The sequence below is a fragment of the Panthera leo genome, chromosome D3 (genome assembly GCF_018350215.1).
Source record: "Panthera leo isolate Ple1 chromosome D3, P.leo_Ple1_pat1.1, whole genome shotgun sequence".
NCBI lineage: Eukaryota > Metazoa > Chordata > Mammalia > Carnivora > Felidae > Panthera > Panthera leo.
Window position 1 is genome coordinate 18,629,390 of NC_056690.1, and position 13,626 is coordinate 18,643,015.

General features: G+C 46.6%; 1 protein-coding gene across 18 annotated transcripts in view; it reads right to left on the minus strand.

The window, feature by feature from the left end:
• Positions 1-8,899: 8,899 nt before the first annotated feature.
• Positions 8,900-13,626, minus strand: part of GIT2 (GIT ArfGAP 2) — a 53,024-nt gene continuing 48,297 nt past the window's right edge. For 17 of the 18 annotated variants that reach the window (XM_042911353.1, XM_042911346.1, XM_042911354.1 and 14 more), the window contains 2 exons: positions 12,946-13,009; positions 8,900-12,234 (listed from right to left, as the gene is read on the minus strand). In XM_042911353.1, the coding sequence (XP_042767287.1) occupies positions 12,022-12,234; positions 12,946-13,009 (277 nt within the window). In that variant the 3' untranslated portion in view covers positions 8,900-12,021. The remainder of the gene's footprint in view (positions 12,235-12,945; positions 13,010-13,626) is intronic. The other variant, XR_006195502.1, reaches the window with a different exon arrangement.

Sequence of the window (13,626 nt, forward strand, 5' to 3'; positions counted from 1 at the left end):
GCATGGCTTCCAGACTTTGTTACTGTTGCTTGTATTAATTATCGCAAAGTGGGTTGTATGGAATGATAGATTTTTACTGATTTAATCCATCTCTCCTACAGCTTTCCATATTTTCTATGACTGCTCACATTTTCTGGTTCTACTCACTTTTCTTGTGAAAGTGGTGTTGTCTCCCCTCCAATTTCCACTGGATCCTCTTTTAAGTAAACCACAGGGAATTATTAGGAATCCTATACTGTCTGAGCTCCAGTACAGAGTAGATGTGGACAGATGGGAAATAAGAACATAAATATTTACTGAATATTTTTTATTTCTTTGAATATCTTGTTTTGGAAGCCTGCTGGTAATATTCCTTATCGGCACTAAAAATCTGTGTTGTGCTGGTTCTCTACCCTAATTCAGTTGGTTAAGCGTCAGACTCTTGGTTTCAGTTCATGTCATGATTTCATGGTTTGGTTGGTGGGATCCAGCCCTGCCTTGCTTGGGCTCCAGGCTGACTGCAGGGAGCCTGCTTGGGTGGGATTCTCTCTCTGCCCCTCCCCTGCTATCTATCTCTGAAAAGAAAGAAACAAAAAATAAATGTTTCTTTAAAGGAAAAAAAAAAATTTCCTAACCTCGGCCAAAATAATTGTTTCTAAGTTTAGAGCTCCCAGGATAGCCCACACAGTCCTCTTGTCTCATGTATAGTTTGTGCTGTGATTACGTATGTATATCACCTTTATTGTTTTTAAGCACCTTTTTCTACTCCCTGTAAAACTAGTGATTTCTTAGGTTATTCTTCACAGATCTTCTGCGCAGTTCAGTTCCTTTAGAACAGATGGTGCAGAAGCCACTACTGATAAAATGCTTATTTTTTGTATTTTCACTCTTTCTGCTCATTCAGCACATATTCTGGGTTAATTCTCGAGAAGGGTGTAAGGTCTGTGTCTGGATTCATGTGTTTTTGGCCTGTAGGTGTCCAGTTGTTCCAACACCATCTGTTGTATGGACTTTCCTCCTTTGTCAAAGATCAGTTGACTGTATTTATGTCAGTGTATTTCTGGGCTTCTCACTCTGTTCCATTGATCTGTTTATTCTTTCGCCAATACCACAAACTTCTATAATCAATACCACTGTCTTGATTACTGTTGCTTTATTGTAAATCTTGAAGTCAGGTAGTAGCATTTGTTCTTCTCCTTCAATATTATGTTGGGTCTTTTGCCTTTCCACATCAACTTTAGAATCATTTTTTCAATATCCACAAAAGAACTCGCTGGAATTTTTTTATTTTTAAGTAGTCTCTATACCCAACATGGCACTCCAACTTGCAACCCCGAGAAGAAGAGTCGGTCGCATGCTCCACTGACTGAACTAGCCAAGTGCTCCAGTTGCTGGGATTTTGACTGGGACTGTATTGAATCTTTAGATCAAGTTGGGAAGAAGTGACATCTTAACCTTACTATCCATGGACATGGAATATTTCTCCATTTCTTTCTTTTCAGGAATTTCATTCATCAGAATTCTGTAGTTTTCCTCATCTAGCTCTTATACTATTTTTTTTTTTTTTTAGGATTTATACCTACAGTATTTCATTTTTGGGTGCTAATGTAAATGGTACTGTGTTTTAAATTTCAAATTCCACCTCTTCATTGCTAATGTATAGGAAGATAATTCATATTTGTACATTAACTTTGTAGCCTGTACCTTGCTATAATTGCTTATTAGTTCCAGGAGGTGTTTTTGTTAATTCTTTCAGATTTTCTACATAGAGATGATCATGTCATCTGTGAACAAAGACAATTTTATTTCTTCCTTCCCAATCTCTACAGCTTTTACTTCCTTTTCTCCTCTTCCTGAATTAGCTAAAATTTCCAGTACTTTGTTGAAAAGGAGTGATGAGAGGGGACATCTTTGCCTTGTATCTGACCTTGGTGGGAAAGCTTTGAGTTTCTTACCATTGATATGATACTAGCTGTAGGTTTTTGTAGTTTTGTTTTGTTTTGTTTTATTTCGTTTTTGTCAAGTAGAAGTTCCCCTAGGGGCACCTAGGTGGCTCAGTCAGTTAAGCATCTGACTTCGGCTCAGGTCATGATCTTGCGGTTCACGGGTTCAAGCCCCGTGTCAGGCTCTGTGCTGACAGCTCAGAGCCTGGAGCCTACTTCATGGATTCCGTGTGTGTCTCTCTCTGCCCCTCTCGCGCTCATACTTTCAAAAATAAATAGGGGCGCCTGGGTGGCTCAGTCGGTTAAGCGGCTGACTTTGGCTCAGGTCATGATCTCACAGTCTGTGAGTTCGAGCCCCGTGTCAGGCTCTGTGCTGACAGCTCAGAGCCTGGAGCCTGCTTTAGATTCTGTGTCTCCCTCTCTCTCTGACCCTCCCCCATTCACGCTCTGTCTCTCTCTGTCTCAAAAATAAATAAACATTAAAAAAAATTAAAAATAAATAAATAAATAAAACATTTTTAAAAAGTTCCTCTCTATTCCTATTTGCTAAGAGTTTTTATTATGAATGCGTGTTGAATTTTTTCAAATGTTTTTTCTGCATCTTGATATGATGTGATTTTTCTTTTTTAGATTAGTGATGTGATGGATTACATTAATTGAATTTTGAATGTTGAACCAGCCTTTCTTTACACCTGGGACAAATCCCACTTGGTTTTGGCATATAATTCTTTTTATGCACTGTTAGATTCGATTTGCTAATATTTTGTTGAGGATTTTTGCATCTGTGTTCATGAGATACTGATCTGTAGTTTTCTTCTCTTGTAATGTCCTTGCCTGTGTTTGGCATTAGGATAATACTGGCCTCACAGAATGGGTTGGGAAGTATTCTTTCTGCATCTATCTTCTAAAAAAGATTATGGGGAATTGGTATACTTTGTTCCTTAAATGTTTGGTAGAACTCACCAGTGAATCCGTCTGGGCCAGCCTGGTGCTTTATGTTTTGGAAGGTTATTATTGATTGAATTTCTTAAGTAGAGATAGGCCTGTGTAGATTGTTTCTTCTTAATGTGAATTTTGACATCATGTCTTCCAAGGAATTGGTCCATTTCATCTGGGTTATCAATTTGTGGGCATAGAATTGATATAGTAGTCCTTTATCGTTTTGATTTTTATATCCATGGGAACTGTAGTGATGTCCCCTCTTCATTTCTGATATTAGTAATTTGTATCCTCTCTTTTTGTCTTAGCCTGGCTAGAGGCTTCTTGATTTTATTGATCTTTCTAAAGGACCATTTTTTTGGTTTTGTTGATTTTTGTCTATTGATTTTCTGTTTTCTAATTCTGTTGTAGTTAACATACACATTTGTTACTCCATCTGGGTTGACAATACAAATGGGGTTCTTTGGGCACTTACGCAAAGTCACTCTAGCCTTTGCCAGTTGTAACCCGTGGAGTGCCAGCCTTTAGTTCCAGGCCTCTCTTCACCACCCAGGCCCTTCCTACGTGATATGAGCCAGGCTTCTGGACTCCAGCGCCATCTCCACATTAGTATACCCTGGATCTGTATCTCTAATCCATACTTCTATATCCACCACCACTTTTACATCCCTACTTTGATATGCATCTCAAAGGTGCCTCAAACTCAGCACAACAAGACTATCAAATGATCTTTCGTACTAAACTCCTATCATTAAGTAAAGCAACAGCAACAACCATCTGGCTCTTCTCCAGTGTTCTTAGATAAGTCGATGGCACCACCATCCATCCTGCCAGCTGCAGGAGCCATAAGCCTAGGGGCAATGAGTCCTGTTACTCTGACCTCCTGCAGCTTCCATCTACTTTGCTCCCTCTGCCCCTATCTTTCATGGCTACCACTGACTTCTGTCTGAAGTCACCCCTTCACCTCACTTTCTTCTCTAGAATGTATGTGCCATGCTACCTCCTGGCCCAGGAAATATACATAACAATCAGATTGGTACAAAGGTTTTCCTCGTAGCATTAGTTACAATAGCAAACACTGATAATCTGGATGTCCAACACCGGGAGGCTGTTTGAGTTTTGGTTACTATGCGGTACATTAAAATGAAATGGAATGCTTATTTTTTTTTAAGTTCTGCAGAAATGTTCATGCTGTGTTAAAATGTCCAAAAGTGGGTTGCCTAGCTGGGTCAGTCAGTAGAGCACGCAACTCTTGATCTTGGGTCATGAGTTCAAACCCCACATTGGGTATAGAGGTTAGTTTTAAAAAGAACTAAAAAGCCCAAAGGCAATATTTACATAATTCAAGGGCCCTTTTAAGGAAACAAAACACTCTGTGGGTATTTCTAAAAGTTGGGATAATGGCTATTTTTCATTTTGGGTGCTTTTCTATATTTTACACAGAGAACATAATCTTTGAAATAAGGGGAAACTTTTTTAAAAAATGAAAAAGGCAGGGGTGCCTGCGTGGCTCAGTTGGTTGAGCGTCTGACTCTTGATTTTGGCTCAAGGTCATGATTCCAGGGTGGTGGGATTGAGCCCCACGTTGGGCTCTGTGCTGACAGAGGGGGAGCCTCCTTGGGATTCTCTCTCTCTGCCCCTCCCCTGCCTATGCTTGCTCTCTCTCTCTCAAAATAAGTAAATAAACTTAAAAAGAGAAGGAAAATTCCTATGAATAATAATAATAAAAACAATAAATAGAATCTAATGGAAAAATGGGTAAACACTCAAATAGGCACTGAACAAAAGAGGAAATCTAAATAGCAAATAACACGGAAAAGCACACAACCATATTATAATCACAGAAATGCACACTGAAACCAGGAGATACTACCACAAACCCACTGAATTGATAAAAAACATTTTAAGATTTTATTTTTTAGTAATCTCTACCCACAACGTGGGGCTTGAATTTACAACACTGAGATCAAGAGTCACACACTCCACCGACTGAGCCAGCCGTGTGCCCCTGGATTGACAAAATTAGCAGAGCTTTTTATACCACTGCTCATGAAGATGCAGAACAATGGGGAATCTCATATTCTGCTGGTACAACACTTTGGGAAAAGGAATAAAAACAGCATTACTTTTGGAGATGCACATTCTCAATGAACCGGGAGGCTCCACACCCAGGCATATATGTATCCCCTAGAGAAGTAGAGTCCTATATGTACCAAAAGACATACCTTTCAAAGCATTTTCTTCATAAGAGCCAACAACTAAAAATAACTCAAATGTCTGTCAATAAAATACTAGAGAAATAAATCGTGTGTATACGTTCCATGAATGCTACACAGCATGGAAAATCTAAGCAGAGGCATGCACTTTGACCTAGTTAACTCACAATGTTGAGGGAAAGAAGAGAATACATCCGTAGGGTTCCATTCACATATTGAAAACAGGCGAAACAAAGCTCTTACTTAGGGCTGGGCACACACACGGCATGGAACCAAAAAACGAGGAAGCAGTGTGCACGGAAGTCTAGGGGAAGGAGGGGCCCACGGGGACTAGGTGGTCACTTTATAATTTGATGCGGATGTGGCAGACATATTTCTGTATTTAGATTCATATGGGGGCGGTGGCAAAGTGTATGGGTGAAGAGCAGAGAGCATGGCCCTGACTGGCCTGGGCTCTTGTCCTGACGGTCCGCCACACAGAGGCCAGGTGACCCCTCTTTGGGCCCAGTTCTTCATCTGTGAAATGTGGAGAACAGCAATGTGTGGGTGTGGTAAAAGAAACAATGCGCAAAGGACAAGTGGACCTGTTTTCCTGCCAAGCGGGTACCTCCCTGCCCCTAGGAAACAAACTGCCTGTGGCGGAATCACCCTTGTCTCTGTTGTTGGACTTGGGCAGGATTTTCATCTTGTTTTAATTGGAAGAAGCAGGTCAGATTCAGGCTTCCACCCTCAATGGGGAGTTGTCCCCCTGTTCTAGGGCTGGGTGGACACCCCTCTACCCTGTGCCGCGCTGCGAATAGAGTCCTCCTTCTAGCAGCAGGTACAGGGCTTCTCCTTCCAGAAGGGCTGACTTTGGGCAGTCAACATGCCATGTGGAATCTGTGAGGTCCCCCAATCACTGAAACTGGTGAAACGGGCAATGTCCTCCACTCACAGATCAGTCTCACTTGAGCAGTGGTTCCCGAGTGTCTCAATTTGAAGCAGACCAAAACGATTGGAAATATTTGTGGCAATAGTAAGGAATGGAAAGACTCAACACAAACGCGGCCACCCAGACTCCATTCCTCCAGGAATGCCAGGCGGGCAGAGGACCACACAGAGACCAGCATCGGTCTTTCTGACACTCCCAGGCAAGCGGAATGTTTGGAGATGGGGGCCACTGAGCCTGCTCCACGTCTCCTTCCCTCCTTACCTCTGCCAAGGTCTAGGCTGGTCTTCACCTTCTTCTGCTTCCAGAGGCTCTGCCACCTGCCTGTTCCTCCAGCCGCCTTCCTCAGATGGTCCACTGCACCAGCAGAGCCCCGTAATTAAGAGCACAGGCCCCATGCTCTAACTTCCTGCACCACCACCAACTGGGCTTTGAGGTCTGAGCCTCGGTTTCCTCATCTGCAAAATGGGGGTAGTCTCAGTTCCTACTTTACGAAATGGTACCCACAGTATGTGCTAGTATTCACTCAGCCCCTGTGTGCAGGAAGGGGGAAGGTGTTGGGGGGAAGTGTTGAAAGGGTGAGGGCCTGGGAAGGGGAGGGCTGGAAGAGGGAAGCAGATAACAAGTGTGGTGCAAGGGGAGGCCCAGGCCAATCTTAGATCTGAGGTCCGAAGGGGGTCCAAGTTAGACTTCAAAAGTTCCCTGTCCTTAAGGTGTTCCGGTCCCATGGGCCAGACAGGGCCTGCAGGACAGAGCAATGGGGAAAGGCCATGGCCAGGGAGGAGCTCTGAGGGGGATGGGTACAGAGCTGGCCAAGGGGAGGGCAGGACAAGGATCCCTGCTATAAGAACGGGGGAGGGGTGCTGAGAGGGAAGAGAAGGGGAAGAGGAGTCCCTAGGGAGGGAAGGTGCTGGAAGGGGTGAGAAGAGGGATTTTGGAGGAGGAAAGGTGGGTCCTAGGAGAGAAGCTGCATTTGGGGGAAACGGGGCAGACGTTCTCAGTGTGTTGAGGCAGTTTTGGGGGCCTGGGAAGGGAGTACAGTCGGGAAGCTGTGCAGCAAGAGCCTGGGTGGGAGCGAAGATGGCAGTGAGGAGGGAAGCAGCAAGGTTCGCACACACCTCTCCTTGTCCCCGGCAGCCCCTCCCCTGGGGACCTGCTCTGTGGTGGGCTGACCGAGCCCCTATAAAGCAGTGAGGAGGGAGTCTGTCCCACCTCATGTGGCCCTGGCTTTTGGCAGGGTGGCTGGCTGGCAGAGGCATGGACCACAGTGTCCCCTGCCTGGCGTCTGTGGGCCACGGGGCCCGGCTCCCAGACATTCCTGAACGCCAGTGTGTTGGGCAGCGGGTCACCGTCGGGTGGTTGCCGAGTTGTCCCTGTGGTGAGGCTGCCGCGGTGCAGCCGCACAGGTGAGAAAGCGCTGCTCACAGTACTTGGGAGCCAGTGGACAGTCTTCATGGGTCATCTGGCAAACGCCGGAGGGGTCCCATCTTAGGGGTCACAAGCCGACTGTGCCCCACTTGTCCACAATCTCACGTCACGCACCGGTCCCCCTCTGATCTCTGATCTCGACCCAGGGGCCACCCCCTGGCTTCTCCACATTTTCTGAGACTGCAGTAATGGGCCAGGGTCAGGAAAACCCAACTGGGCCGATTAACAGGAAGAGCAACCGGACTAAGGATAAGTCACACGCTCCCCAATGTGGGGCTTCAACTCCCCAGGGGGTGATCTTCCCCACCGCACAATGGAACAGCTCCTGCTGCACAGGGTGCGGGGGGACTAAATGCGTGAACACATGGGAAGACCCCAGCACAGCGCCTCGCAGGGCCAACAGCTGATACAAGCTAGTGGTCATTAGAATTCTTATGAAGACATGTCTAATATCAGAAGGCGAGGAGGTGCGTGGTGGGGGGCTGTGGACGGTCTACAGCAGTGCTTCTCTAGTGTGGGTCCAGACCAGTGGGCGCAGCACCTCCTGGGAACCTGTCAGAAATGCCAACTCCCCAGCTATGGTCCGAGTCGGAGGCTGTGTTCCAGCAAGCCCTCCCGGGGGCCAAGACGCTGGTGCCTGTGAGAGCCTCCCGGGTGTGAGCTGCTGGGTCTGGGGCCTCAAACCGGCTCACGGAGAGAGAATGCTCCATTTTCCCCAGCCTTGTTGCTTGGAAAGGCACTGTGATGGCCAGGCCCCGCCCCTTCTTCTGTTTGAGAGAAGAGACCCGAGTCACCTCCCCAGAGGACAACTGTTGGGGACTAAGGGTGGCCCTGACTGAACCCAGGTACATCCCATCGTCCCTGTGGGAACCTGCCTTAAGAGACCGAAATAACCCCACAACTCCTTCATCTGGTAAAGGAGGTGAGGGCTACTGTGCCCGGCTGGCTTTTGCTGAATTTGAAAAATTAAACTTTAGGAGTGAACACATCATGGTAAGATCAATGGAGCAGATAATCCCGATGCACAATTTCTTTTAAGAAAGCTACCTGCTAAGGGGCGCCTGAGTGGCTCGGTCGGTTGAGCGTCCAACTTCAGCTCAGGTCATGATTTCATGGTTCGTGAGTTCCAGCCTCGCGTTGGGCTCCGGGCTGACAGCTCAGAGCCTGGAGCCCGCTTCAGATTCTGTGTCTCCCTCTGTGTGCCCCTCCGTTGCTTGCACTCTGTGTCTCGCATTGTCTCAAAAATAAATAAACATTAAAAAAAAAAATTAAAAAAAAAAAAAAGCTACCTGCTAAGCACAAGGAGGAAAAAGGTCGTAATTCCTGTAAACTCACAAGAGTCCCCCGGGTAGAAAAATATTCACTACTGTCTCATTAAAGATTAGGTTATGGGAGAACTTTCTTGAAACTTTGACAGAGTATCTGGAAACATCACCTCATTGACGTGAACAGAATTACCACAAAGACACTATAGAGCCTGTTTATTGCATAACTAGCAGGCACAAATTCCAAAACGATTTTACAACGCTTACAGGGTTGTACAATAATTACAGGAATAGAATGTACAATAAACACAAAAAGTACAGAATAACGAGTGACATGGATAAAACACATCTGAACAAAAGGCATTTCGTTTTTCCTATGCAGCATTTTCTTTTGTAAAAAAAAAAAAGGGTGCCTTTCACCGGGACAAGGAAAGAAGGAACATTCTATGATTGGGGAGCTCACAGCCGCTGTGGACAGACACATGCTAGCCTCACTCTTGGTTCCGCAGCATCAATCCCTGGAGGCATGGGGTAACAGCTCCCGAGGTGCGCGTCTACACTTCCAATTTTATGAAATGCTGCATTTGATCTTTGGGCCCGATTTCCTGTTCTTTGGCAAATAAGAACTATTTGCGTTCTGAGGCAGAGGAGGACTTCAGCTAAAGGAGCTTCGGGGCGGAGCCGTCTCCTCTTCAGCAAGCGCCAGTTTCATAAAGTGCACCTCCGTCCTCTTGGCTCGGGCGGGAGGAAGATTTGAGAACTAAGAGTGACGAGTGACCTTAGAGAACGCAGACGTTAGTGCAAGGCTACGGGACACACGTGCAAAAGATGGTGAACAGCCGTTCAGACAACAGAACTGGGTCTCAGAAGAGGTGAGGAAGTGTTCAGGGCACCGAAGGGAGGCTGGCAGCCCCTCTGTCATGCACGTCACTCCACCTAGAACTTCCTTCGGGGCGTTGGCACTGTGGGTTGACAGAGCAAACGTCTGTGCTGCTCTTACAATCGGAGATGCTCTCTGGGTCCCACACTCTTGGACTTTGTCTAGGGGCACAGAGACAAGGTCCTCCGTCACCAGTCCTTGAGTGTTCCAGTGAAGACGCCACCGCACCCACTGCAGACAACTCATTATTTAGAAGCCCGGCCTCCCTGGGAGGCCGAGGCACCAGCCCAGGACTGCCACCGGGCTTCCCCGAGGCCCCTGCATGGGCCCAACATGAGGGCAGGTGTGTGCAAGAAAGAGAAGGGACAGCTAAGTATGTGCAGCATGCAGCAAAGGTTATCAGATGGGGCTCGAACTTAATTTAAGGTAGAAGGCATCCCCTCAGCATCCAACAGGAACATGGCACTTAGGATTGTGCAGAAAAGTGGATGAGTCTTTTGGAGATGTGGACCCTTTCCCCGCGCTACTCAGTGTAGCAAAATCTGGCAAAAGCATCCACACGCTGGGCCTTAGTAAACCAAACACCATCACGGTGCTTCCTTCATGACAGCATACGGTCAAGCTATAAAGATGTTTGTGAATCAAACAGTTCTGTGAAAACACAGGCTTATTTAGCACATATTTAGGCAACTGTGATTACTTTGACTTCTTCACGTGTATGAGCACTACGGGACAGAATACATGGGTAAGATGAGGACTCAAAGCAACTTAACACAGGGTAGGGGTGGCCACGTTACAGGTAAGGCTCGGAGGTAAACCAGGTGTGACCTCATACTGCAGCTGACAGGACCCCTGGGCAGAGGCTGTGAGCTGGCAGTCCGGAGGTCACAGTTCCCCCGCACGTGTGCTCTGAGAATGTTTAGTCACCAACATTTATAAACAGAGGAATGGCACAAATAATATCCATGTTTTTGGAGTCTCTTAAAAAATCAAAGCTCCGGCCAGCTCGGGCCCACTTTTCCACAAGGCAGCCTGGGTGAGGCCGGGGAGCTGCTGTCCCCATCAGGTGCACCGTTGCTCCCTGACTGTCCTCCGCCCCTGCTCTACACCTGGCTCACTTCATTCATCTCCATCAATGCTGCCTGGCCCCTCTGGTCTAGGTCAGGGTCTGAGCCACACCCACACAACTGCTGCAATAAGCGGGGGCAGGAATATGCTTTAGCATTCAGAACAAGAAAGGTCTTTTCTTCAGTAGCTTAAAAACCAACGTCAGTATGTTCCAGAACTTAAAACCTGTGCTTCTGTAGCTTTGGGATAGCCGGTGGTCAGCTAGAGCACACTCTCTAAGGAATTCATGAAAGAGGATGTCTCATTTTTAAGTACCAGCCAGACAATGGAGGAGAAACAAACTCAGCTGACCGCAGACACCTTACCTTACGAGAAGTCCTTAAAGGTGATGAGATTTACCAAACAGGCCATGTGACGAAGCTTTCGTGGTTAAAGGAGTAATCGAGTTCTGGGGAAGAGATATGTTACCACGTCAGGGAGCAGGTAATTTCTCTTCCCATGGTTTATGTCAGTGGTATCTGAATGGGGTGGCACAGAGTAAGTTATGGCTTGTGGGACGTGGCTCCTCCTTGCCGCACGTCTGGAATGACACATCTGGTTTCCTGTGAGAAGGCAGAGCCCTGAACCACGCGTGATGATGTGGCAGCACTCCCACCTGGACAGGGCCACAAGACACGTGGCGTGGGGGATGAGTACTTATCTGGCACCACGGAGACTTCAGGATGATAGCAAAATAGAGACAGATCAAGACAGAAACATCAAATAAAAGAACGTCTACCAAGACAGAATAGGTAAAACAAATGGAGCAGTCCATTGTTTCCAAGTGAGACTGTTACACTACTTTTAGAGAGTGGCAAAGTCCTTTCTCTACATCCATGTTTGGAAACACCCTAAACTTAAAGATTCCTGCACTAGGGTGGAAAAACTCGCTTATTGCACAATGCTTGGTAGGGAACAGAGGTGGAATTTTTTTTTTTTTAACCCAATTCTCTCCAGAAAATGTTTCACTAAAAATCTCATTTATAGTTTTAACCCTAGACGGGCAGTTTTAAAGGGATGGAAAAGTTCTAACAAACTTGAAACAATGAAGCTATGCTTTTGAATGACTATGACCATCAACTCAACAACAGTCACGGACAGCACAACAGAACACTGGAGAGGAAACTGGCAGACAGGCACAAAATAAGGCAAGTGGGTTAAATTAATAGTCAAAAATTTTGTTAGAAAACATGCAAAAATAATACTGAGTTTCTTAAAAACAGTTTTAAACTTTCATTGAATGTCTGTTTCCGTAAAAACTGCCAGAATTCCACGTCTGCATTTGAAACTGGACTTTTAAAAAGCCTAGAAAATAGGAGGGCTGGCGCCGAGCTGCTCAGTTGTTGTTCTCTTTGGTGGTGATGGTGACCAGCTGCTTGGCGGCCTTGGCAATGTCGTATGCGCACTGGATGACCTGCTGTGTGACCAGCTGGATGTCCGTGGGCGGGCCGGCGTCCCCCGGGAGGGTCTTCTTGCACTCTGACTGAAGTCGGTAGGCGCTGGACGTCAGCAAGCGCAGGGAAGTCCTCACCGTGTCAGACTTGGGTTTCTAGACGGAAGAACACAGTCATCTGCCGTGAACTGCAGGCTGGACGCCCAAGAGCGGGGACGAGCCTTCTTGTGAAGACAGCTCAAGCTGTTCCACAGCAAACGGCGGTTCTGTCACGCCCTTCCCCAGAGGCAGCACACGGGACACGGCAAGCTGCCCGGCCCACAGCGTGCGAGATGCCCACGTGCTTGCACTCAAAGGTCAAAGTGCATGCAGTGTCAATTTAGTAGGATATCCTATTCGGAGGTGGTTTTTGACAATGTTAATCCACTTGGGTGAAATATTCCAGACACCATTTTAACCTATTAGTGCTTTGCCTTTAGCACGGTGCTCACACATTCTTATTAAAACCAAGATCCGTGTAGGACAAAATTATTCCCAGGTTTGCATATTTAAAACGTATGCTACAAAGAGGTTAATATAAAAGGTCCTGAGAAAATTTCTTTCAGTTCATTTAAAAGGGTCTGAACCGACTGGGGTGCCTGGGTGGCTCAGTCGGTTAAGCATCCAGCTCTTGATTTCGGTTCAGTTCATGATCTCGTGGTTCAGGAGATTGAGCCCCACGTCAGGCTCTGCAATGACAGCGCAGAGCCTGCCTGGGATTCTCTCTCTCCCTCTCTCTGTCCCTCCCCTGCTCGCCCACTCTCTCTCTCTCAAAATAAATAAACATGAAAAGAAAAAGGGATCTGAACCAAGTAGGAAGTGACTTACTTTGGGGAATAATGCTGCCATTTCAGTAACAGCTACGTGTATCCTCTCTGAGCAGGGAATATAACTGCAAGAATATTGAAGAGGTTATTCAAAGACAGCAGAAATAACGCAGAGACAGAGAGTACCAGGGGGCTAGAATGGGTTCCATTTATATGTCCCCCACGAAGGGGCTGAGGCCGCAGACAGCCCACTGTGGATGTCACCCCAAAAGAAGCAGGGTCCACACCCTTTCTCCAAAGTTCATTCATTCTGATAAAAAGTCTCCACACATGGGACGTAGGTGACATACATGACTAGTTAGGGGATGCCACAGAACAGTCAGTCTATAAAGATATTCACACTTCCTCCAGTAGGTCATTTGTTTTTCAGGTGCTTCATCTCCCTAATTTCTTGAAAGACAAACAAGGATTCCCATGCACAGGCCACAGAACTTAAAAATAAAGGACTGGAAAACATTTCTTAAAATTACAACTGGAGCTTGGGGCACCTGGATGGCTCAATTGGTTGAGTGTCCGACTTCGGCTCAGGTCATGATCTCACGGTTTATGGGTTCGAGCCCTGTGTTGGGCTCTGTGCTGACAGCTGGGAGCCTGGAGCCTGCTTCAGATTCTGTGTCTCCCTCTCTCTCCACTCCTCCCCCACACATGCTTGGTCTCTCTCTGCCTCTCAAAAATAAAGAAA